The sequence below is a fragment of the Gobio gobio genome (genome assembly GCF_949357685.1).
Source record: "Gobio gobio genome assembly, chromosome: 5".
NCBI classification, from domain to species: Eukaryota; Metazoa; Chordata; class Actinopteri; order Cypriniformes; family Gobionidae; genus Gobio; species Gobio gobio.
The window spans coordinates 13058118-13082686 of NC_137101.1; the positions used below are offsets into that span (position 1 = coordinate 13058118).

At 36.4% G+C, this 24569-nt stretch overlaps 3 protein-coding genes across 5 annotated transcripts in view; 1 reads left to right on the forward strand and 2 right to left on the reverse strand.

Moving 5' to 3' along the window:
- Window positions 1-269: 269 nt before the first annotated feature.
- On the reverse strand, window positions 270-16898 carry mettl25 (methyltransferase like 25). Its single transcript, XM_079816385.1, has 12 exons — window positions 16614-16898; window positions 15544-15711; window positions 15292-15410; window positions 14619-15218; window positions 11364-11511; window positions 7021-7115; window positions 6726-6755; window positions 6120-6193; window positions 3825-3918; window positions 2477-2551; window positions 2318-2389; window positions 270-533 (listed from the first exon to the last, which is right to left on the reverse strand). The coding sequence occupies exons 1-12, from the start codon at window positions 16816-16818 to the stop codon at window positions 438-440; spliced, it is 1776 nt and encodes a 591-aa protein (XP_079672511.1). The 5' UTR covers window positions 16819-16898; the 3' UTR covers window positions 270-437.
- Window positions 16899-17041: 143 nt separating this feature from the next.
- Window positions 17042-22819, forward strand: ccdc59 (coiled-coil domain containing 59). 3 transcript variants are annotated; one of them, XR_013816445.1, is made up of 5 exons: window positions 17042-17259; window positions 17522-17867; window positions 19223-19328; window positions 20711-21676; window positions 21832-22819. XR_013816445.1 is itself a non-coding variant. In XM_079816386.1 (4 exons), the coding sequence occupies exons 1-4, from the start codon at window positions 17106-17108 to the stop codon at window positions 20873-20875; spliced, it is 771 nt and encodes a 256-aa protein (XP_079672512.1). In that variant the 5' UTR covers window positions 17042-17105; the 3' UTR covers window positions 20876-22819. The 3 variants fall into 3 exon arrangements, 1 of the variants encoding a protein (XP_079672512.1); XR_013816446.1 differs by having other exon boundaries at window positions 20711-21437; window positions 21966-22818; XM_079816386.1 differs by having other exon boundaries at window positions 20711-22819.
- LOC307126094 (uncharacterized protein) overlaps window positions 21288-24569 on the reverse strand; it is a gene marked incomplete at its 5' end in the record, with an annotated part of 73352 nt that continues 70070 nt past the window's right edge. The window contains 10 exon segments of the mRNA XM_079816470.1: window positions 21288-22093; window positions 22198-22260; window positions 22432-22485; window positions 22624-22686; window positions 22772-22849; window positions 22990-23040; window positions 23156-23215; window positions 23723-23806; window positions 23905-24120; window positions 24222-24536. Of these exon segments, the coding sequence (XP_079672596.1) occupies window positions 22044-22093; window positions 22198-22260; window positions 22432-22485; window positions 22624-22686; window positions 22772-22849; window positions 22990-23040; window positions 23156-23215; window positions 23723-23806; window positions 23905-24120; window positions 24222-24536 (1034 nt within the window). The 3' untranslated portion in view covers window positions 21288-22043.

Below are 24569 nucleotides of genomic sequence, written 5' to 3' on the forward strand. Positions count from 1 at the left end.
TATCTGCAACCCTCTATTTATGTTGTATACCTTAATAGACATTGACTTGTGAAATGATTTGTGAAATGATTTTTATAATAGCGTTTTGAATTGATCTTATTAGTGTTCTCTAGGTAGTGGAGGAGTCTGTGTATTTGTTAGGCATACATTATATTTTATTATGATAAAAGAGAATATGTTTTTGACTAAAATATTTGATCTTGATGTGGAAGTTTGAGTTTGTGCAGTTTTGAGATTGTGTGAATTGTGTGTTTAGCAATCGAGAAAATAAAATGTAAAAGAGCATTTTTATTGTTGGTTTAAAAAATTGACAACAATTCATTTAGAATCTGGACTTTAAAAACAAAATATGTAATAACTATAAAGTCGTTTCAAATTAACAAATGAAAATTAAATCAATAAATTACACTAAACAGCAGGGCTACCGGCTTTGGTCTTCAAACTGTAGATTCCTTTATACCAACAACAGCATAACATCTCGGGGACTGGACCGGGTCAAAGAGCTGAACCAGCGCAGAATGAGAAACATTCTCCTGTAAGAAAAAAAGAGTTTATATGTAGAATTAATTGTCATACTCTAAAATCTACAGAGCCCCTAAAGGGACATGATGATAGAAAAAAAAATATTTTTCTCAATATAAAAATCAGGGAACATGACTTGTAATCTATCAAGCTATACTGGTCTCACTAGTGCCGGCCCTACCTAAAAAGCAATTGCATAGGGCTCCCGTGTCCACCAGGGGGCCCCACGCCAGGCATTAAGACAGTAATGCATGGTAATAAGTTTGATAAAGTTTGCTTGCTTAAAGGGATAGTTCATCCAAAAATTAAAATTAGCCCATAATTTACTCACCCTCAAGTCATCCTAGGTGTATATGACATTCTTCTTTCAGACGAATAAAATCTGAGTTATATCACAAAAGTCCAGGCTAATCCAAGCATTAGAATTGGATCAATAGTTGCTCTGTTTTTGAAGTCCATAAAAAGTGCATCTGTCCGTCAAATAACATGCTCCACGCGGCTCCGGGGTGTTAATAAAGGCCTTCTGAAGCGAAATGGGTGCGTTTATGTAAGAAAAATATTCGTGTTTAAAACTTTATCAAGTAAACTTTCGGCCGACCGCCTTTTGTAAATCTGCTTGGGGCCCCCAAAATGCTAGGGCCGGCCCTAGATCTCACAGTGTGATTTTGATTTACTAAAAATAACCAACTCATAAGAATCAATTGTTCGGCAGGGAGACTACACTGGTTGTGCTGTATTTTCTTTGAATTACTAACAAGAATCAGTTCAAAAGAATAATTTGTTCAGGAATCAGAATACACTGGTCATGCTGTATGTATCCGATTCCTTAAAAAAACAGACTCATTAATCTAGGAATCAGACTAGCTGGTCATTTTGCATGTTTTTAATTCAAGTGAATCATAAGATCAGTTTGTTCAGGAATCAAATTACACTGGTTTTCAACCCTGTTTGTGCTTGTATATTTCCAGTCAGAGTATATTATTTTAGCTGAACCCTCATTTATGTTCATTTCCAAGAATATCTGTAATAAAAAAATTGCTCCAAAATCCATTTTACAGCTTTCTATAATCACTGACCAAGGCACGTTAATATACTTGGCAGAACACCCCGAGTACCGTGTTATGAAATGGTTTATACAGGACATAATCATCCAAAGACCAAATTATAAAGCATACTCTGATTTCAGTGTGTTTCACAGAGCCGTCGATGAGAATCCTTATCATGTTGCCAAGCCCTTTAATGTCTGACATACATTATCATAGACCTCTGTAGAAAAAAACACACAGATCTGACACTGGATAGGTTTTACTTGCTTTACATTACATGACTGATAAGTGAACCCGGTAAGAATTATTCCCACAGAAACTTGCTGTCGCTGTTTTGTGACTATAAAACAAAATGATTTTGTCATGCTCTAAATTTTCAGTCTAACAATCTTCACAGATGGCTGACACTCCTGACTGTCGGCGCGAGGAGGTTTGAGGTTTTAAGTTCAAAGCCTGGTGGGCAAGAGGGAAATGGAGGTGTAACTTAAAACCTCTGCACTCCTGTATGTTGGAATCCCTTAAAAAACATGTTTTGACTGTTTTGGAGCTGCTATATGTGGCTAATGTCTGTTTGTAAAAGCTTTTGATTAGGGAAATCTGTGGCCCTGAAGTTAAGCCTGAAACAAAAGCCCTTCACAGTTCTCCAATTATTTGAGGATTAACATCTCAACATATACAAATAGGGAGTAAACAACTGTGGGTGAACTGGCCAGCTACTGTGTTATCTGCCTTGACAACTGTTTTTTTACCTGCTCTTTCAAGTAGCAAAGTCGGTCCAGGAGGATGAGACCCTCTATACATGGAGCCAAGGTTACTTTCAACTGAGGAAGATGAAAACAGCATGAGACAGACTGATATAGGGTTAACAATGAAAAAATAATGGACATATAACTTCCTATGACGCTCACCATGTTAAAAGCCACCATCTCATTCATCCTGGGTGTGTATCGATCTTGATAGCACTGAATGTCGCCGTCAGATAGCTGAAGAGAACAAGAGATATGGACTTACACTCAATGATTTTAAATCAATAAAAGGAACGAGATCATGTCCTATTCACCAACCAGGACCTAAGAAAAAAAACATGAATCTGATAATGAAAGTTTAAAATAATTAAATAAAATTGTATTAAATGTAATTTAATTTAAATAAAAATATACTTAAATATATAAATAAATGTATTTAATATATTTATATAATCTGTGCTGTAGTATATATATATATATATATATATATATATATATATATATATATATATATATATATATATATATATATATATATATATATATATATATATATATATATACACAATGCTTTAACTATATATACATAATTCATATATATATATATATATATATATATATATATATATATATATATATATATATATATATATATATATATATATATATAAAAATACAAAAGTCTATATTATATACACATGTAATATTCTATTTATATAAAAATAAATACAAATAATAATATGAAAATATAAATTTATAAATATAAAAGTATAAAAAAATAAGATTAAAAAATATTACAAAATAATATATAAAATTAAATAATATAATATTTTTCCTTTTTAAATACAAATTTCATTAAAATATATATATATACTTTTGTCAAATCAAATACATATGTAATATTTAATTTATATATAAATATATATGAATATATTATATTTAATGAATTCATATAAACTATAGACTAATTATATATATATAAATTTAAAATATTACAAAATATAAACTTATTAAATAAGAAAAAGTAAATACAAATGTAATATTTAAAAACATTTAAATAAAATAATGTAATATAATTTAATTAATTTATAACAAAAATATACACAAATATATTTGCATCCATTTTAAATATATATGTATTATTTAATTTGTATGTCCCATTTAATGTATTTATATGAATTGTACATTAATAAAAGTGAAGTGTGCATGTGTATATGTACATATTTTAAAAAATATTGCAAAATAGAAACATTTTGTAAAAAAATCAAATATTAAAATAACTTTAAATATACCTATTTCTCCCCAAAATCAGGTTACAAAAAAGTCCATTGATATCGTCTGTGCCTGCTGACGCCTTTTTAATAGTCTCTTGCTCTCTGTACCCATATTTCCCTACATGTCAAACATACTTTAGTCTGTTTATCCCATTAGTTTCAGTGTGGTGTAATTCAGATGCATGTGGGCAGACTGAGAAAAGATTAAACGTAATATGAGAACAATCGGTTATTACTTTAGTCTCATCCAGATCCAGCTTCCTAAGTGCCCGCCTGACATAGTCCACAAACGACGAGGCTTTGGAGTACACGTTCCCGACACGTTTCTCACTGCCAACAGAAAATAAAATACAGCATCATATCAAATAAACGAACATGATGTATTTTATATGTATATTAATTGATGTTTAATGTAGTTTAGAGACTGATATTAACGGCAGACAGTAAGTCACATGCAGAGGGTGAACTTTGCACTCCTTGTTGACTTGCACATTACCGTAACCTGATGGTTTGGCTTTGACTCACAGGAGTTTATTAAACTTGAAAACAGGGCTTTAGGGTTTGAGTCACGAGCATCAGTCACCACTGAATCAGATCTGCTCTGTGCAGTCATGATCAAATATCTCGATAAACATTTCTCAGCCTCCGCAAAAGGAAGGAAGGACCGGAGGGAATCTGGAGCCTCTTTATTCTCTCCTCTAGTTTACTAAAGCTCTTCGGCGACTAAAACAAAGACAGGCGGTTGTTTTCTGTCTAATGAGCAGATGATGTGGTGAGAGTGCTGTCGATGAGATATCTGATCCTGCTGTTTGTGAGGGGAACGGCGTCAGTGAGGGAGCTTAATATTTGTCAATGTGTGTGTTTCACACTGAGAGTGGCTCATCAGGGGGTCTGGGGTGTGCGTTTCCGTTTTTATGGAGTGTTTTCAAATATAGGACAGCAAACAGATTTTTAGGGTTTTGTATAGAACTATAATAAACCGCCAAACCAGTAATATTTAGTTAAAGCGCCCCTATTATGCTAATTTCAAAGGTTCCTAATTTTGTTTTGGAGGTCTCCTACAATAGGTTTGCATGCATCCAAGGTGAAAAAACACTTTAATTTTGTCATAATATACATTGCAGCATCACATCTTTTCTCACACTATCTGAAATCTGCTCGATAAAGAATCCAGTCTCTCTAAACCCCTCCTTTCCAAAAGCATACTCTGCTCTGATTGGTCAGGCGGCCCAGTCTATTGTGATTGGTCTACCACTTACAGTACATGTGTATAATACACCGATCAGGCATCAGGCAAAAATCCCAAAAAAAGTCAGTTAGTGCCTCAGTGACAACTTCACTCAGAGAAGCCGTCAATCTCAGCTGTCAATCATGACGTCACACCCCCCGTTTTTATAGCATCAAATAACTCACTAAAACTAAACTTATTTAAAAAAAACTAACACTTTAAATGAAATCATCGTGATAAAAACTGCCTAAAATGACAGAAACCATATTTAAGAAACAATTATTTGAAGTGTAATTGAATTGTTTAGTCTGTCTCGCGTCCATTGTAATACATGGAGGGGTGGGGTTTATGAGCTATACTAGGACCAACCACCGGGGGTCTAGGCTTCAGTTTCTGTGCTCCAGGCTTGCTTCTATCAACTTTGAGGACAAAATGTTCACTTGTTGCCTAATATATCCCACCCACTAACAGGTGCCGTGATGAAGAGATAATCAGTGATATTCACTTCACCGGTCATAATGTTATGCCTGATCGGTGTATATTTACTCACAAATAAATGTTTTAACTATATACATAATTTTGTCAATTTTTAATACATATGTAATATTTTGTAAAAACAAAATATACATTAATATAAATAAGAAAATTTAAACCAAATTTAAATAATATATATATATACATTTTTTTAGTTAATTTATTTAATTTATTTATACTTGTCAGAAATGGAAGTTAGAAGTGCATGCTACGTGGATTTGCTTTCGAAGCACAGAAAACAACGTCTTCTCGACATGTCGACGACACAAACTAAACTCTTCCAGGCCTTAGCTACAACTACAGCGTTTGAGGGCGTGTCAAAGTCCACGTTGTTTGCCAACAGCCAATGAAGACCATAGGCTTGCATTATGCAAATTTATTACAAACCTTTGTAGGTTTGTGCAGGAAGTGAGACTGAAATTACCAAAAAAAAATTTAACTGATTTTTTTTAACAGAATTACGGTTATGTGCAAGTCAACAACTCATTTCAGATGTGCACTTTGACCTTTGAAACTATGCAAACCCTTTACATTCACAAACAGCTACTGTATATAACACACTACATGACTGATACTATCCAAAAAAGCATAATAGGGGCACTTTAAATCATGAACATTTTCTCCAGATGTTTATAAGTATCTAAAAGCTATAAAACAGACAGAACTGTTATTATTAATATCATGCATACCACAGTAACAAAACAAATCTAGTATGCTATAAATATGACACAAAATCTATAATGCAAATGGTGGTACATTTGATGGATACCTTTTAAAGCAATCGTAGTGATCCTGTAAAATAACATGGAGAACCGCCCGATAAAAAAGTGACTCCATAGGCAGCTGTAACAGTCAAGAAACCCTGTTAACCACAGTCCAAACAATTTCGTTTCATTTCAAAGCTGATTTTGCCCGTTTTTATTTATTTTTGCAATGCATACTTACTTGCTTATGTTTGCTTACTTATTTGTGTTTTTAATTACATCATTTGAAGTGTTTGTCCCGTTTGTGGCAACTTTAAAAACAGATTGGGTCACATTTCCCATTGCAATTATGTCATACAAACAATCAGACGATCAGAAGACAATACAAAGAGATAGTTCGTGCTGACCGCTTCACCTCTGAACTTTCATTCATTTTTATGCAAGAAAAAATCTCATTAAAATACACAGCGCATCTAATTAAATCACATAAATATGCATAGCCGCATATGCTGTACGTTCTGGCATTCAAGCCTGACCGATACATTACGATCAGCTGTGCAAACAGCTCTGGTTGCATGAGACTGCACTCCTTATATGCAAATCCCACAGGGGAAATGGAATTTTAATTGAAATATGAATATTAATATGATATGACACAATCAAGTACTCACCCCTCCTCCGGCAGACACCCTCTCCAGAGCCTGAGAGGGGGAAAATTAGTTTGTGAAGAGCTCAACATTAGTCAAGCCTGCTGGAAACAAGCTTGAATTGATGCAGTAGAGATAACTAAACACATGATAACATTATTTGATAGTAGCTTTTAATTTAATAGCAGATACACTTTTTTAAAAATCACCTAATTACCATAAATAAAATGTTATATAACATGCAGCTTATAAGCAAAGGATGTGGTTGAAGATGCGTGGGCAATGTGAGATGTTTTAGTGACGTGTGAGGCAGACTTACGAGACATGCTGACATCCTGGCATTTCGACCACAGAAACAGGCCTGATCCTTCAGATACTGACTCATGGGGAAACCACACACACCACTAACACACCCTGACAAACATCAAAAACAGAGAAGAAGAATCAAACAACTTTTAGCATAAACTACCGTTCAAAAGTTTGGGGTCTGTAAGATTTGATTGTTTTTGAAATAAATTATACTTTTATTCTAGCCTGACGTGGTCATACTCAGATTCTAGTCAGAATATGAGTGTGATACTGCTCTATTGGGTTGTGATTATGGGGCGTGATTCAACCGAACCAGGAAGGAAAATGCCTTTGCACTCAATTGGATAGACCTACAACCAATCAGAGCATCAGAGCGACGCATAGTTGTCAACTGCACGCACGCTGGAAGAAGTAGAAGATGATGAGTGTAAAAGATGTTTGCCGGTGTTGTAAAAAAGAATTTAAGGATACACGGAGTACTTACCAACACGATCATCATTTTTGAGAGAAATAGTAAAGGTGAATGCATATACGACAAGTTCTCTGTTTAGTAAACGAATTTGACCCAAGCGCTCTATGGTGACGTGGATGGTTACGTTACTGTTGATCATCTGTCCATCATCGTATAAAGCCCGCCCTGACAATTTGATTGGTCCGAAAAGCTCTGGTTCGAGCATAGTTGCTCCACAACGGATCAAGTCCAGACTGAACTTCCCGACCTCAAATGTTGTGGGCGGGGCTAAGTTCGGCTGGCATCCAGGCTACTTATATTAAGCATTACATTAAAATTGATCGGAAAAAAATCTATTTCAAAGAAATGCTGTTCTTTTGAACTTTCAATTCTATCAAAGAATCCTGGAAAAAATGGTTTTCCCACTGTTTTCAACTTTGATAATAAGAAATGCTTCTTGAGCAGAAAATCCTCTATTAGAAAGATTTCCGAAGGATCATGTGACACTGAAGACAGGAGTAATGAAAATTCAGCTTTGATCACAGGAATACATTATTTTAAAATATATTAAAATATAAAACAGTTATTTTAAATTATTTTACACTATTACTGTTTTTACTGTTTATATGATCAAATATAAACATAAGAGCATAAGAGACTTCTTTTGAAAAATCTTACCGACCCAAACTTTTTAGTGTATGTCAAAACTAAGGCAGATCTTCAAACGCTGAACATTTTGTGGATGAGAACCTGCTGAGCACATGCCATTCAAACGAGACCCACACTGTGGTTTGGAGCCTATTTGTGGTGCAGATAAACACTATTTATTCCAGATATCATGCTAATCTAAACCATGCCAAACGGAATAAGATCCAGAGTCCAGATCAGGCTCGAAATGTGTGTGTGCGAGTTAAAGTTTTCTATCCTGGTGGGGACTTCAACCTGAATGCACACAGACTCATGGGGACTCGTGTCACCGTGGGGACCTAAATTGAGGTCCCCATGAGGAAACATAAATCATACAGAATGAGTTTTTTTGAAAATGTAAAAGTGCAGAAAGTTTTGTGTGATGGGTATATTTAGGGGTAGGGTTAGTGTAAGGGGATAGAATATACAGTTTGTACAGTATAAAAACCATTACGTCTATGGAGAGTCCCCACAAAGATAGGAAACCAGATGTGTGTGTGTACAGGTTTGGCTATACTTGAGAGGGCCAAATGTTGTCACTTATTTCACTTATGACAACTGACTAGCGAGGACATTTTACTGGTTCTTACTAATAAAAAAAGGCAAAACAAACACGTTTTTTTATTTAAATCTAGTGTTTTTCACATGTTTCTGTGATAGGTAGGAAAAGGGGTAGGGCTTGGGTTAGGCGATAGATAATATCATTAACCTGATATGAAATCAATGGAAGTCAATGCAATGTCCTCACTAATATATTAAAGCAAACGTGTGTGTGTGTGTGTGTGTGTGTGTGAGAGAGAGAGAGAGAGAGAGAGAGAGAGAGAGGGTGAGAGAGAGAGTGTGTGTGTGTGTGTGTGTGTGTGTGTGTGTGTGTGTGTGTGTGTGTGTGTGTGTGTGTGTGTGTGTGTGTGTGTGTGTGTGTGTGTGTGTGTGTGTGTGTGTGTGTGTGTGTGTGTGTGTGTGTGTGTGTGTGTGCAACAGAATGAGCTGTGTGTAAAAAATGGACTGAGAGAAGGACAGTGTGCAACAAAATATTAGTGATTTCATTACGAAATATCTGACTCATTGTGAGTGAACTTTAACAGTGTCTTGAGTCGACCAATCAGTGTGGGGCTTTAAACTGAAGGACCTTCAGTGGAAGTTTGTAGATTTTCCAGTTTAAAACAGTTTTTTTTATTTTATGAAAATACCAATTTTATGCACAGAGACATCTGTAAGTAGGCCATTTACAGATTGACTGCTTAACTAATGATGTTTGTGGGTGGGACTTCCTGTTTCCTGTTTCAGTAGGAGACATGGGCTCTTTTGAATTGAGTCAACAAATGCAGGCCCTTTGCAGAGATATAATAAAAAAGTATTAGGCTGTTAATTGAGATCAGGCATGCAAAGCTCAATGCAAAATCTTTGTAACTCTGTGGGGTGCTTCTAGTGGCACATAAAATTACACACTTCACCTTCAATCGCACAGCATGATGCTGTAATCATGCCAGGTTTTTGAGACTAAAAGGCACAATGCGTATTTCCATTGGAACTGCATTTGTTTCATTCCGTTTTGTTTCTTCTTCAGAACAAACATGCTTGTAAAAGCGAGCCGCTGAAGCCCTGAAACCTCTGACATCATCACGCGAAAACGCATTTAGTGAGATCAAACAGTGTGGAAGGGGAGAGTGTTTGTGATGTCAGTCCAACATTTGAACACACTTCATGTGTTTTAGCTCTGTCCCTGGAGCAACCGAGAGTCTGTGATGTGATCCCCAGGCTTTAAAAGACAATGAGACATTATTGTAGTCCTGCTGTGCTTCATAGCATTGGGCGCTGACTCAATCAACAGTAATTATGTGATCAAAATATCATATTTTGTAAGCACTCAATCCTTTCTGCAGTGTGTCCTCTAAGAGTAAGTGTCTACGAGAAGGGGGAAGAGAGAGAGACAGACAGAAACCACATGCTCTCTTGCGACTAGCGACATGTCTTAAAGGGATAGTTCACCTAAAAAGGGTAATTCTTAATTTCATCTGCAGGACACAAAAGATGATATTTTGAAAAGTGTTTGTTTTTTTCTTCCATAAAACGAAAGTCGACATGGACCAATCAGATTGTTTTGGACCCTAATGACTTTCAGCATGTACAAGAAGACATGTATGAACCAGGATTGGCACAGGGCTCTTTATTTAATTCATTATTTAATACTACTAATAATAATTATATTAATTATTATTATATTAATAATAGTAATAATCATTATTATATTAATTATTGTATTAATAATAGTAATAATACATTGTATTAAATAATACAATGAATTAAATTTAATTATTAATTCAATATTGAATTTATTTAATACAAATAAAACATTTTATAATCATTAAAAAAGTAATTAGTATTATAATTATTTGTTTTAAAATGTATTTATCACTATTTTCTAAGAAGAAATACATTATTGTTGTTGTTGCTTGTTTTACATTATTTTACCCAGAATTGGCACAGAGCTGCAAAAAATTATCATTAATTAATTGATTGATTGATATCACTTAATATATATTCTTTTATAATAAAAGACATTATAATTATATTTATAATAAAAAATTAAAATTATTTTAATAATAAGAACAATCAGTATTGTTAAATAATTATTTAAATACTGAATGAAATTATTAATGAAATACTGAATTTATTTGATAAATATTTAATAAAATGTATTAAAATAAAACATTTTATTAAGTAATAAGAAGAATAAGAAGAATGTCCGATTCCTTATTTAATTAATTATTTAATAATAACTATTAGAATGTTATATATTTGCATTATGTTATATTTGTGTTATGTTACGTAACATCCTAATAATTATTAGAATTATTATAACAGCCTAATAATTTATATATATATATTTATTATTATTATTATTATTATTAGGTTGTTATAATAATTCTAATAATTATTAGGATGTTACAAGTACATTATAATTATTATATTGACATACATTTTTTATTAATAACTAATTTATTTAATAAGAAACAGCAACAACAAAAATCTATTGATACGTGAATAATAGTAATAATAATAATAAATTATTATTGTTGTTTTACATTTTTTGACCAAGGATGGCTGTGAAAAGGACACAATTACACACATCTCATCTTGTTTGAGGATTTGGGCACCCAGTTAGACAGAGACTGATCTGTTCACGTGTGTGTATGGAAAGGAAGTGTTCTTACCCTGTCTGTCCTGATCAAACTCTTCAGAAAGCAGGTGGTAGCAGCAACCCACACTGCAAACGGCCCGCAGCTCCTGTTTGGCTCTGAACATCCGCAGAGTGCTGGGGGCCAAATCTCCGCACGTATGCAGGCCAACCAGAACTGCATCCTGTGTACCGGCCAGAGAAAAGAAAGATGGAGAGAGAGAAAGAGAGAGAGAAAAGAGTAATTTAGTGAAATCAACACAGACCGTTTGCCATCTCACATTGATCATTAATAATGAGCTCTGGACACATCCAAGTCCCTCTCCATTCTTGAGCTCAATTTCACCTAATTAACATGATTAGGATAATCGCAGGCGTCTCGCTGAGCTGCAATAGCAATGATACAACTCCAGCTCTATAATCAAAACCCGCAGCTGGACAACTATTACAGCATAGCGTGTCTCTTATGCTTTTATATGACTTTAGTACACATACATTATTTGATCCTTAAAGAATATCGCATGAAATTAATTCACAACACATTCATAATAAAAACAAAAAATTTGTATCACGGATCAAATGCTTTAAATAGTATGGAAACACACAGCTTCAGCACTATCACAATTCACCAGTGTGGTCGGATTCACCAATCACCACGGACTGTCACTCCATCAAGGACTACATCTCCCATAATCCTTTGCCCGGGCTCATCAGCACTCATTGATTACATCCACCTGTGTCTCATTACCCTGTTCACCTCACCCTATATAAGCCTGGTTATCGCAGTCATTTATGGCGAAGTTTTGTTTAGTGTAACAACAGGATTTCTGAGCGTTTTCCCTGGTTTCTTGTCTCTTGGTTTTGGATTTCTTGCCTGTTCTGTGGATTACCCGTTTGCCTGTCTCTTCTGGACTGATTACCTGTTATGACCTTTTGCCTGTTTGTTGACGACGAGTGTGGATTACCCTTTCAAATAAAGCTGCATTTGGATTCCCAACCTTCGTGTCTCTGAGCAGTACGTTACAAGCACCTAACTAGGTTTTTTGGGTTCCTAACATACAAAGGCAGCCATATAAGACTCATTTATACTATGTCAGAAAAATAGTAATATATTATAAAAGACAAATTTTTTATTTAATAATAATATAAAAATAATTAGCTGTAGTAGTAGCAGTAGTAATAATTACAATTGTAATATAAATTCATTTAATTAATATTACAAAACTATTAAATCAATTATTTGCTAAACTCATTACTTATTAATAATAATAAGAAGAAAACATTAAATAATTAAGTAAATAATTGATTTAATAAATTAACTACAATAATTTATCATTCATTATAAAATAATATATTTAAAAGGTAGGGTAGGTAAGAATGATCTAAAACACTTTTGTCCAAATTTGTTTAAACTTTCTTTATATGTCAATACATAATTAAAATTTTAGTACTCTGAAAAAGAGAGTATAAAAATCGAGTGACTCTAGACTTTTTAATCTGCAATAAACACCGCTCATTATTTTCGTTCGGGCCGAAACAAGTGATTGGCTTGGGCGACTGTCACTCTCTCTCGCTACCATGGCTACCACCGCTTTTGCTACAGGATCTGCCCACATGCGCTCACCCCAGTGTTGCCAAGTCGGGCTACTTCATCACTGTTGGTTGAAGCGACCCCAATTATGTGATATTTTGCCCCGGGATTTGCGAATTTTAGCCCTACCAAAAAGACACATATTTTACCCCCCAAACGCGATTTTTACCGGAGAAACACGATTGGGCTTGTTTTGGGCTAGTTTTGAGTAGCAATTGGGCGGATTTTGTTGTGAAAACATGGCAACCCTGGCGCACCCGTTTGATTTGAGTTCAAGAGGCTGTATTTCTGCTTGACAGGTAATCTTTCATTTTGATTATACATTTTTTTGGTTTATGTTTTCATGAAGCATGTCTCACTAGCACACGTAGCTGCCTAATATAGCTAACATAACATTACTTAGCATAAAGTTACAATGTTATACACCTGGCGAGCCATTAGTAGAGATGATAAATACTCAATATGCTTAGCTCAAGTTGATCGCTGCCGTGTTGAATTTCGCAAAATGTAACTTTAGATAACAAAATGCATTTGGAAAAGCTAGTACACCGCGTCCAGGAACTTTTTTTAGAACTAAGTTAGCTTTAGCTACTACCCTCTGTCTAAACTCTTTTACCATGTTCACCGGGAACTTTACCTGCACGTTTATTTCGGCCCTTGGTTTGTTTTTATATACTCTACCAATGTTTATGTTGATGTTTTTATCTTGTATCTGTGTGTGTCGTAGACACTGTGTTGTGTGTGTATTTTAAACTTTACCAGTATCGTTATTCTAGCTTGATAGTGAGTACTAAAAGACATCTTATTGTTATATTCCTAATGATAAAGTTAGATTTTTTATTACATGTGATTCTGACATGATGTCACTACATGCACTTCTTCTCCGGTCGTCTCGGGTTAATAATGCGTCTTTCAGCTTAGCAGTCGCGTAGCGCGTTCATGTGTTTTGGGGGCGTGGCTTTGGAAAGAGCCCAGAAGGGAGAAGGTGGAGTGAATGGAAATAATGAGCTGTCTTTAAAACAGTCATGAGAGGTCTACAGACACTCAATTTTTATACTTTCTTTTTCTGAGTACTTACATTTTAATTATGTATTGATATATAAAGAAAGTTTAAACAAATTTTTGGAAAAAAAGTTTTTTAACCAAATCCTACCTACCCTACCTTTAATATACTTTATTAATAATAATAATAATAATAATAATAATAATAATAATAATAATAATAATAATAATAAGCATAATAATAACAAAACAAATTAAATAATAAAGGAAGTAATTAATTTAATAAATGAACAACATTTATTTATCATTCATTAGAAAATAATACTTTTCATAAATAATAATTTATTATTATTATTTTTAAATAATGAATTAAATAAACAATTGATTTAATACATTTTACAATTTAAATGTATAAATCTAAATATTTATTCAATTTAATAATTAATGTAATTGTATTATTAATAATTGAATAATACATTATTACCATTATTGTTGGTGTTGGTGTTGACATTATTTTATACATTTTTTTCTCCCTTTATTAATTCCAAAATGTATAATTATTGTATAGTGAATTATAAATGATAAAAAACTTTTTCTCCCTTGATTAAACACTTATTCATTCTCAAATGTATTATTAATTGTTTTATAAATGATTATTATTACAGTATTTTTCTCCCCTGTGTTATGACATGCACTCACCTCCAGCTCTGTGATCAGCGTCTTGAGTTCAGTTTCTGCAGTGACGTATGAGGTCAGAGGGGAAAACAGGCTGCTGTCGCTGTCGTTCCCCCTCCCTTCTCGAGCTTTCCTCTCCAGATTCTGCCTCTTCCTCCTCTCTCTTTCCTCTAGGCTCAGCTGGCTGGGGTGGACACGAGGAGAAGCGTCCTCTATGACGTCTAGAGACAGCATGCCGAGGAAGCTGCTTCCTGCATCCGAATCACTGGGGTCTAACGTGGCATTATCTGAAGCGGATAAATCACTGGCGGCTTGTTTTGATAAATCACTGGTTTCCGCCTGAGCCACAAACCTTCCCTTTTCCTTTGTAATAAAGTTTTTGTTGCCATCTCTGCTCTCACAGTTTCTGTCGTGTTGTTTACTCCCATCCTCACTGTCCAAAGCTTGATTCCCACTGGCTCTGATGGGTTTCTGATAGGCTTTGGAGAACTTCTTCAGCTTCCTGTTCCTCTCCTGAGCTCCGTGTGTGTTGGTGCTGGAGGAGTCGATACCGAAAACCTGTAGGTTGAACCGCATGGATAGATAGGAGCACAGGTAGCCTTTCCCCGAACCCACGTCAATCACCTAAGTTGAAGAAACAAAGCAATTCAGAAGCTGACAAAGCAATGTAACCTAACAACATTTGAAATGTTCTTACCTGTTTGACTCGGCAGCATTCGGCCAAACCTGCCACAACCTCAGACATTGCCTGCACCTCATGGGCCTTCTTACAGTTCATAAACTCATCTGGAACAAGACCTTTATCTGGTGACTCTCCTATGGAAATTACAGACAACGCATGAGATATAACCTTGTAATAACCTGAATGTGACATGCATAATAATCACAATAAAGATCCAGAGTGGAATGTAAATGTGTTTTTCAGTGGCTCTGGTGTGACTGCAGTTACCCGCTATAGTGTCTCCATATATCAGTGTCAGATTGTGCATCAGCTCCTCCAGCTGCATACACACCCCCAGACCGGGTAAACTGTGGGCTTTCGCTGCCCTCAGCAGGGCTGATATGTCCACCAGCTTCTTTGAGGCATTGCAGAAACCAAAATTGGTGTTTTCCTTCTCTAAAAGCAAAAAAACTATTACTATGAAATACAGCTGATTAAAGGTGCAGTATGTAGTGAATGACCGCTAGTGGTTGAAATGGGTACTGCAGTCCAAATTCAAAATATTGTTGGCTGCGGTTGGTTTTCAGAGAAATGAGTATGTGAACTCAGCATGTTTCCTAAAGATCTGCAAACGTATTATGGTATTTTTATGCAGTATAGTCAAAAACGTACATGCAGCACCTTTAAATATAGTCCAATGCACTACAGTTCAATACAGCATAAAATATACATTGTATGCAATTATACAAGAACTACAGAGCTTCTAAGGGAACATGGTGATGGGAAAAGATATAAGATGTTAGGGGAAATGATTTTGCGTTTCAAATCAAAAGCATTGAAATATTGTTGTTCCTCACACTACATATTAGTTGAATCAAAGTTCTGCAAACGAACGGAAAGTATCTCGGGGGAACGCAAAATAATTGAAATATAATATTTCCTTTCATCTCTTTTTTTTCAACCACTGAAAAACATCAATAAAATGTAATAAGTGTAAACAAAATATCACGTAATGTTACATTTAGGCTACCTCAGGTAAATCAGTCAACTAGAAAAATCACTCTAAGAGAGAATTTTGACAAATATATATGCACTATATTTTAAATGTACCCATCTTTACTCTTTTATAATTTAAATATATTATTATTATGTTATTATTACAAAAATATACATATATATTTCCAATTGTGTCCAAATCAGTTGCCCAAATAAAAGTTGCATACAAATCAGTCGTTAATTTTAACCTTTAAAAACCAGCTGACAGGAAAGTTGGCAGCCCTGTTTTAATGTAAATTAATTTTTATATTAGTAGGCTAAATAATAATAACAAACGGATGACCAGATTGAGAACATCTTACCTTCTACCGCCCCCATGCGGTCATGCGTGGAACTGATAGCACACAACACTTCTTCTGGACTCACACACATGAACGTGCTCCAAACATCACGCGTGTAAAAGTCCACTGTGTGCGCATTCGAGATGCTCAACGATATGGATAGAAAGCGCTGAGCTTCGTCTATTTTCCTTTTTAAAGTGTTGATAGGCAGGTCATTAAATGCCATTGTTCACGGGGCACATAAAAGTGAGAAAATTTCGTGAGAGCTGCAGCTGCTGACACATTTTCTAAATTTCAGACATAAGTAGTCAAATTAGGATATGAGTCCTCTTAGCGACCAAATGCGCCGCCATGTTGGGTGTACTAGACTGCGTTTTGTTCTATGGGCGGAATACATTGCCCTCACACAAATGGTGCTTATTTTGATTAGTAATGCCTTGCGACAATCCGTACGTCATTATTGTGCGCGTCTACACGAGAAACATCCGTCTTGTCCACATACTAGCGTAAAACATGGCACATTTAAGACAGAATTCAAAAAGTCAAGGTCCGTTTAGAGGAAAATACTTCAATAACAAATTTACACATGGTGGTTTATCACACAACGCCCAAAGAAAAAGAAAATGGATTCAGGATAACAAAGTTTTCGATGGTAGTTTAACAGAGGGTGAGTAGTTGAGTTTAAACCACATAAATACCTAACATTTAAGTAAATGTATTTCGATGTATAAAACTATGTAATAAAACACATTTTGATGTTTGAGATGAGACAGCCCATCCTTTAAAAATCTAGTGTACAATCAATGCACGCGCCACGATTGCAATAATGTATATTTGAGTAACGTAATAGATCCGTAATAATCCATAATAAAGGACTAAAATTGCAATGTATTCTATTTGAATCTGACCATTGCCCCATGCTTCCTCAGGTCAAGGGTTTGCCTTCAAAAGGAAGGAAAAAGTAAGACATGAATACAACAAACTTCTTCGAATAGAGAGGAAGAAAAAGCAAACATCAAAAGTCCAGCTAGAGGAGAAATATCCTGAGCATCTGAGACATCTGTACCTGGCTGAAAGAGAACGACTAGATGAAGAAGAACAGGAGAAAAAGAAGAAAAGATACGAAGGGAGAGCACTGGATAAAGAGACAGAGGCAGATGATGAACTAAACATGACGTTGGATTCTTTAGATTCTCCTGAGAAACAAATCTTAAACACAGCGACTGACCAAACTACCGCCCCTGATTCATCCAATAAACCAGCACAGTCTGACAGGTACATTAACAGCTATAATATATGTGTGTGTGTGTGTGTGTGTGTGTGTGTGTGTGTGTGTGTGTGTGTGTGTGTGTGTGTACCCCGATAAGGCATAACATTATGACCGGTGAAGTGAATAACACTGATTATCTCTTCATCACGGCACCTGTTAGTGGGTGGGATATATTAGGCAGCATGTGTGTGAGAAGCAGGAAAAATGGGCAAGCGTAAGGATTTGACAAGGGCGAAATTGTGACGACTGGGTCAGAGCATCTCCAAAACTGCAGCTCTTGTGGGGTGTTCCCGGTCTGCAGTGGTCAGTATCTATCAAAAGTGGTCCAAGGAAGGAACAGTAGTGAACCGGCGACAGGGTCATGGGTGGCCAAGGCTCATTGATGCATGAGGGGAGCGAAGGCTGGCCCGTGTAGTCAGAACAAACAGACGAGCTACTGATGACACAGCTTGTCATTGATGATGTAATTTGTTGCGTATGAGGCTACATAGTCGCAGACCAGTCAGGGTGCCCATGCTGACCTCTGTCCACCGCCGTAAGCGGCAACAGTGGGCACGTGAGCATCAGAACTGGACCATGGAGCAATAGAAGAAGGTGGCCTGGTCTAATGTATTACATTTTCTTTTACATCACGTGGATGGCTGTGTGCGTGGCTTACCTGGGGAACACATGGCACCAGGATGCACTATGGGAAGAAGGCAAGCAGGCGGGGGTAGTGTGATTCTTTGGGTAATGTTAAGCTGGAAAAGCTTGTGTCCTGCCATCCATCTGGATGTTACTTTGACATGTACCACCTACCTAAGCAATGTTGCAGACCATGTACACCCTTTCATGGAAACGGTATTCCCTGGTGGCTGTGGCTCTTTCAGCAGGATAATGCGCCCTGCCACAAAGCAAAATGGTTCCGGAATGGTTTGAAGAGCACAACAATGACTTTGGCCTCCAAATTCCCCAGATCTCAATCCAATCGAGCATCTGTGGGATGTGCTGAACAAACAAGTCAGATTAATGGAGGCCTCACTTCGCAACTTACAGGACTTAAAGGATCGGCTGCTAACATCTTGGTGCCAGATACCACAGCACAGCTTCAGGGGTCTAGTGGAGTCCATGCCTCGACGGGTCAGGGCTGTTTTGGCAGCAAAAGGGAGATCAACACAATATTAGGAATGGCCATAGTGTTATGCCTGATTGGTGTACATATGTCTGTGTGTGTGTGTGTGTGTGTGTGTGTGTGTGTGTGTGTGTGTGTGTGTGTGTGTGTGTGTGTGTGTGTGTGTGTGTGTGTGTGTGTGTGTATCATTATATTCAAATAATAGTCTATTTGCATCACCAAAGCCACATTCCTGATTTGTGTCATCAGCTCCCACAATGCCCCGTTCATCCAAAGGAAGCATAAAATGTCTTCGTATCAAAAGACAAAGCAAGAATATGAGAGGTTGAAGGAGGAACGTGCACGAAAAAGAGAGGTGAGGCAATAAACTGACCAATATAAGGTGATACTCATCTAACAAATGTATACTCTGTTCTAGAGCCATCGAATGCAGTTCTTTTAAAGCCTGCCAGTATGATGGTATTGTACAGGTTTCCATTCCCTAATGAATATCCTATGTGACATCATTAAGGAAGATCCATTATAGGGCTGTAACGATTTGACCAAAAATAAAAACCTTGATTAATTGAACATTTGACCTCGATTTCGATTAATGAACGATTATTTTGCTCTTTTTTTTTTGCCCTCATAAGGTTTTTGAGTAAGTTCACTGATAAGGTTTGTACTGTAAATCTTTTCTGCTATTAAAGGTGGGATTTTTTTTTCTAATGAAAAAGTGCATTGTGATTTTAAAATACTTGAAGGAAACGGTTCACTTTCAGCAGTTATTGTCGATGGGGCAGATTTCTGCTTGTTGTACATCAGATACAGATAAATTAACACTGTAGGCCTACATTTCATTTATTTGAATGCATTAATGAGAGAGTGATTGTGTGTGTGAATTACTCTTGTCTCTATTCATTATGAAGCTGTGGTTTGTACTTACTTCAAAGGTATTAAAATGTATGCCTATAACGGTTGAGTTTCTAAGCTACTTTAGCGACTTTACTTTAGTCACAGCTTCTGTCTGAGTGTTCGTTTGTCAAAATATATCAGGCATTAGTTCAACATAATACACATCTGATGGTCGAAAAACTCGCTTTAATGTTCAAACTGGCAGGGCTTAAACCACCTACAAATGACAAGCTTTGTGAGGATGCAAGCAGGTGAAAGATCTGCCTTCAGGGCGCGCGCGTTTTCAGAGACGCGACACGGCTCGGCTCGGCTCTGTGTCACTGAAAAAAGCTGAGCACTGAACTGAGAAGTTTTCCGTATTGTTGTTGTTGAATAGTACACAATCGCTTTAAATGTTGAAACTGGCAAGCCTTTAAACGCATTTACTTGACAAACTTTATGAGCACGAAAGTGAAAGCGGCTTCGGGGCTTGCGCGCGCCGTCTGTGTGTGTGTGTCAGCGCGTAGGCTATAAGAACAGCAATTAACTGACCTGTATAAACTGTGTAAAACATGCAGCTACTATAGTGATTCTGGGCATCTATAAACATAAATACTGCTCCTGCATCTCTCTGTGTGCCTGCAAACTGCACTTGATGTGACTGACGGGGCGGAGTCACGTGAAAACCGAAATAACCGACATGGGAAAAATACGTCGGTTAGAGGTTCTGAATGTCGGTTTCGGTTATTTTTCGATTAATCGTACAGCCCTAATCCATTATGTCATTTACACATGCACATTTTAACCACCATTACATTATTTGGCAAATGATTGACGCATGTTTTATTATGCGTGTCTCTGTAGGAATTCTTGAAAGACAAGTCTCAGCGGGAGGAGGCTCTGAAGAAGTACAAGGAAAAGAAAATAGCAACATATCAGCTGTTGAAGAGAAAAACCAAGAAGGGTCAGCCCAACCTCAACCTGCAGATGGAGCTATTGCTGCACAAGATTCAAGCTCAGCGCAAATAATTCGGTATCAGACTTAACTGTTTAAAGTATTTTAAAGTAAAAATGAACATCACACAATAAAATGTTAAGTTTAGGTGAGTGCTTTCTTTTTACCATTAGAATGTGAATACCTTTGTCTTCACACAGTAATATTTCTTGTAAATAAAAAAAAGATTAAATTATGCTCTACTTTAGTCAATTCAAGCTGATAGTACACAATAACTATTACTACTAAATACTATGGCTGTAAATTTATGGAAAATGTGATGAAGTGGTAAATCTATTTTGTCATTATGTTCAGGTAGATAATGCTGCCAGCAACTAAAAATAGTTTTTAACTCATTTAAACAGTTTATAGTGTTTTGCATAATTTTCTCCTTTCCTCGAACTGCTCTTTAAAAAAACATTTATTAGTGTGACAAACATAATGAATGAGTGGTATTGTTTGTTTATTAGGTGAAAAATAATGATATAAAATAATTGGACAAATATTATAATACAAATACTACAAAATTTGTTGCAATGCATGTAACCTTTTATAAAAAAATATTTAAGATGACAAAAACATGAATCTTTAACCACAGTTTTAAGGGATCCCTGGTGTTAAGACTTGTATGGCTTAATATTAAAGTGTGCGCGTGCCGATCTGTTTGTGTGTGTGAGTTTGTGCGCACACGTGTGTTTGAGTGTATTTTAAATGCAATTACAAAGCAATTAATTTGTTTTGTTTAACTCTGAAACTGTTTTCGAGTTGTGTTGTGGTAAAAATAGATTGCCGAGTGCAACCATTCTATGTCATCAACCTAGAACGCAAACAAAATGGCAGCACCCACCAGGGGCGCAGCTAAGGGGGGGAAAGTTAGGACGATTCTAAGGGCCCACACACTTTTGGGGCCCCCTGAGATGATCTTGGATAGCTAGGTTGGTGTGGTAGAGGGCCCAACATCAAATTTTTTCATTGGGCCCAAAATTGCTAGCGGCGCCCCTGGCACCCACTGTCCAAATATATAATGGATTTTTTAAAATAACAGATCTTTCATGGGTTTTCTACTACATATTTCATAAGAGACATCATTTATGTTATATTAAGCCATACAAGTCTTAACACCAGGGGATCCCTTTAAGAAACTCCCAGTAGCTCCAGGAACTGTCATGATTTGATGAAGAGGCAGTGGGTGTGGTCAGTGAGTCACATGGCCCCTCCCTCTTTATTTGACTCCTCCCCCACATCATCATAGTCTGTTTTTAAAAACAAAATCAAAATGTAGTTATCGTTGTTACAATTACATTAAGATTTAGCATGTAACAAATAAAAACATTTATAAAATATTACAATAACCTACCCAACAGGTTTCTTTGATCTTCATTGCTGTTCTTCACATCATCATACTCCTCCTGATCTCCCTCTGATATACATGTGAAATAAAACCTCACATTATAATCTGTAAATCAGCTCGTGTCATTGATGTCTTTCCCCTCATGACTGTCTGAGACTGTTAGATTTACTCCTGATATTTTACTCTTGAGATTTACTCCTCAATATTAGTGATACTAAAATTCAGTTCTGTGTGTCTCACCTTGAAAATTCTGCCCATTAATGATGACATCATCATAACGCTCTGGTGTGTCCACTACGCATTAAGACAACATTAAGATTAAGACAGAACAAACGTTGTATTATATTTTACAATGTATTGGGATTAACCCATAATATCATAAATCACAATAAAAAGATTGTGTTAAATACACCAATAACAAAAAGTAAACACCTGTTTTAATATTAGGGTTTTGTCCGCTCGTCATGACATCATCATAGCTCTCAGGTGTGTCTTCTGCAAATTTAACATGATGTAATGTGTATATGTTTCTATACACATATTGTATATATTTCATATCCTATTATAGAATAAACGGCACCTGTCTCACGATCTGGTTTCAATCCATCAGTGATGACATCATCATAGTATCCCGGTGTGATTTCCTTCATCATCTCTTCTGCATCAACACATGTTATATATTTTGGACGTTTTTAATATTTTGGGGGAAAAAATAAATGCAAAATATACTGTTGCAGTTCTGGAGACCATTCAGCTTTTTAATCATGTGGTAATGAATCATGTGATCAGTTAACTGACCTTTCAGGCCATTGGTGACATCATCATAATATGCAGTCTTGAACTCTTTTTCTAATAAGATAGAATAAAAAAATATATATATATATGTATTTATTATTATTTTTGTAAATCAAATTATTTATTTTAGGTATTATTTTATATATTAAATATACTTCAGCTCTCTAACCTGAGAGCAACTCATCAGCATCTTCATACCCAGAATGCAGTTCTTCAGAGACGAGACTCCCTGATAAAGGAGAGCAGAACAGTCAGAAACATGTTCATCTTTACAAACAAAATTAATCCTCATTTCCTTTGGATCATGAAGCATTGTGTTACTGACAACACAACATGCATATTAATTACTTAATTTTAAAAGCATTAGAGGCAGAAATCTCATGTTTTAGGCCTATTAGCAAACACACATGTATCCTCACATGAACCCATTCCTCACTGCCTTCCAGAAATACACACAGGAAGAGACCAACACACACACATACACACACACCTGCACCTACTGTACACTTACAAACATATGAAGCCTCTCCTTATTACCCTCTAAATATACACACAGGAAGAGACAAACACACACACACTCATATTAACATGCACCTGCAGCTCTGTGGTTTTCTGCAGGAATTCTGTGGTTTGAAGCAGGAGGTTTAACAGGACTAATAATAGATGAACATCAAGTGCCTCACAGACTCTTATTAATTCATCATATTAAATATAAGATTCATGTCTCATGTCTCACCCCTCTGAGTGAAGTGATTGTGTCTGCGATGAATCTCCTCATAAACGGCCTCAGTCGTCGTCCTGTGTCTCCTCTTAGAGAGAGCTGTGAGTGTAGACAGACAAACCTGCTGTCAGTTCACAACACATGACTGATCACACACTGAATAAGACACAATATGACAGTCTCTGGATCTCTCCTACCTCTCCTCATCCCTCTGTTCTGCTGAATCAGTATAAGCAGTGGCACTAAGAGCAGTAAGAGCACAACTCCCAGTACAATCACAAGCACGGAGAGAGACGCTGCTGGAGGAGTTTGTGGAGGAGAGACTGATGTTGAGCTTGAGCGCACTGTCTGAGAAACTGGAGGAGAAGCTGATGTTGTTGTGGCAGGAGCAGGAGTAGTGGACACTGACAAATCTGGAAAGACAGACACATTAAAAATCATGCAAATACACAATTAAAATTAGCAGTAAAATTATGTAAAAAATTACTAATATTGGTCAGTGTTTTGCTGGGACCTGCACAGGTGAGTCCAGCGTGCTCTTTGTGGGAGCAGTCAGTGTGGTTCTCCAGGGAGAGAGGACAGTCCCACAGGTGAATCTCATTCCCTCTGCACTCGACTCTGTTCAGCCACACAACACCTTCACCAGCACCAAAGGCTGAATTCCCATCGGCCCTCAGTGCTGCTCCACAACCCAGCTGCCTGCAGACCACCTGAGCATCGCTGATGTCCCACTGATCATCACAGACTGAGCCCCACACAGCGTTATGATACACCTCCAGCCTCCCAGAGCACCGGCCCTCCCCTCCACTCAGTCTGAGAGGAACATGCTCTAAATCACACACATCAGCCATCACTGACCAGC

Excerpts from the sequence above, each read along its gene's own strand:
- mettl25 (XM_079816385.1), bottom strand. The coding sequence starts at position 16,818 with ATGGCATTTAATGACCTGCCTATCAACACTTTAAAAAGGAAAATAGAC. Across the intron at positions 11,512-14,618 it reads CGCTGATCACAGAGCTGGAG|GATGCAGTTCTGGTTGGCCT; the intron begins GTGAGTGCATGT and ends GCCGGTACACAG. Across the intron at positions 6,756-7,020 it reads CCAGGATGTCAGCATGTCTC|GCTCTGGAGAGGGTGTCTGC; the intron begins GTAAGTCTGCCT and ends TCCCCCTCTCAG.
- ccdc59 (XM_079816386.1), top strand. The coding sequence starts at position 17,106 with ATGGCACATTTAAGACAGAATTCAAAAAGTCAAGGTCCGTTTAGAGGA. Across the intron at positions 17,868-19,222 it reads AAACCAGCACAGTCTGACAG|CTCCCACAATGCCCCGTTCA; the intron begins GTACATTAACAG and ends TTGTGTCATCAG. Across the intron at positions 19,329-20,710 it reads AACGTGCACGAAAAAGAGAG|GAATTCTTGAAAGACAAGTC; the intron begins GTGAGGCAATAA and ends GTGTCTCTGTAG.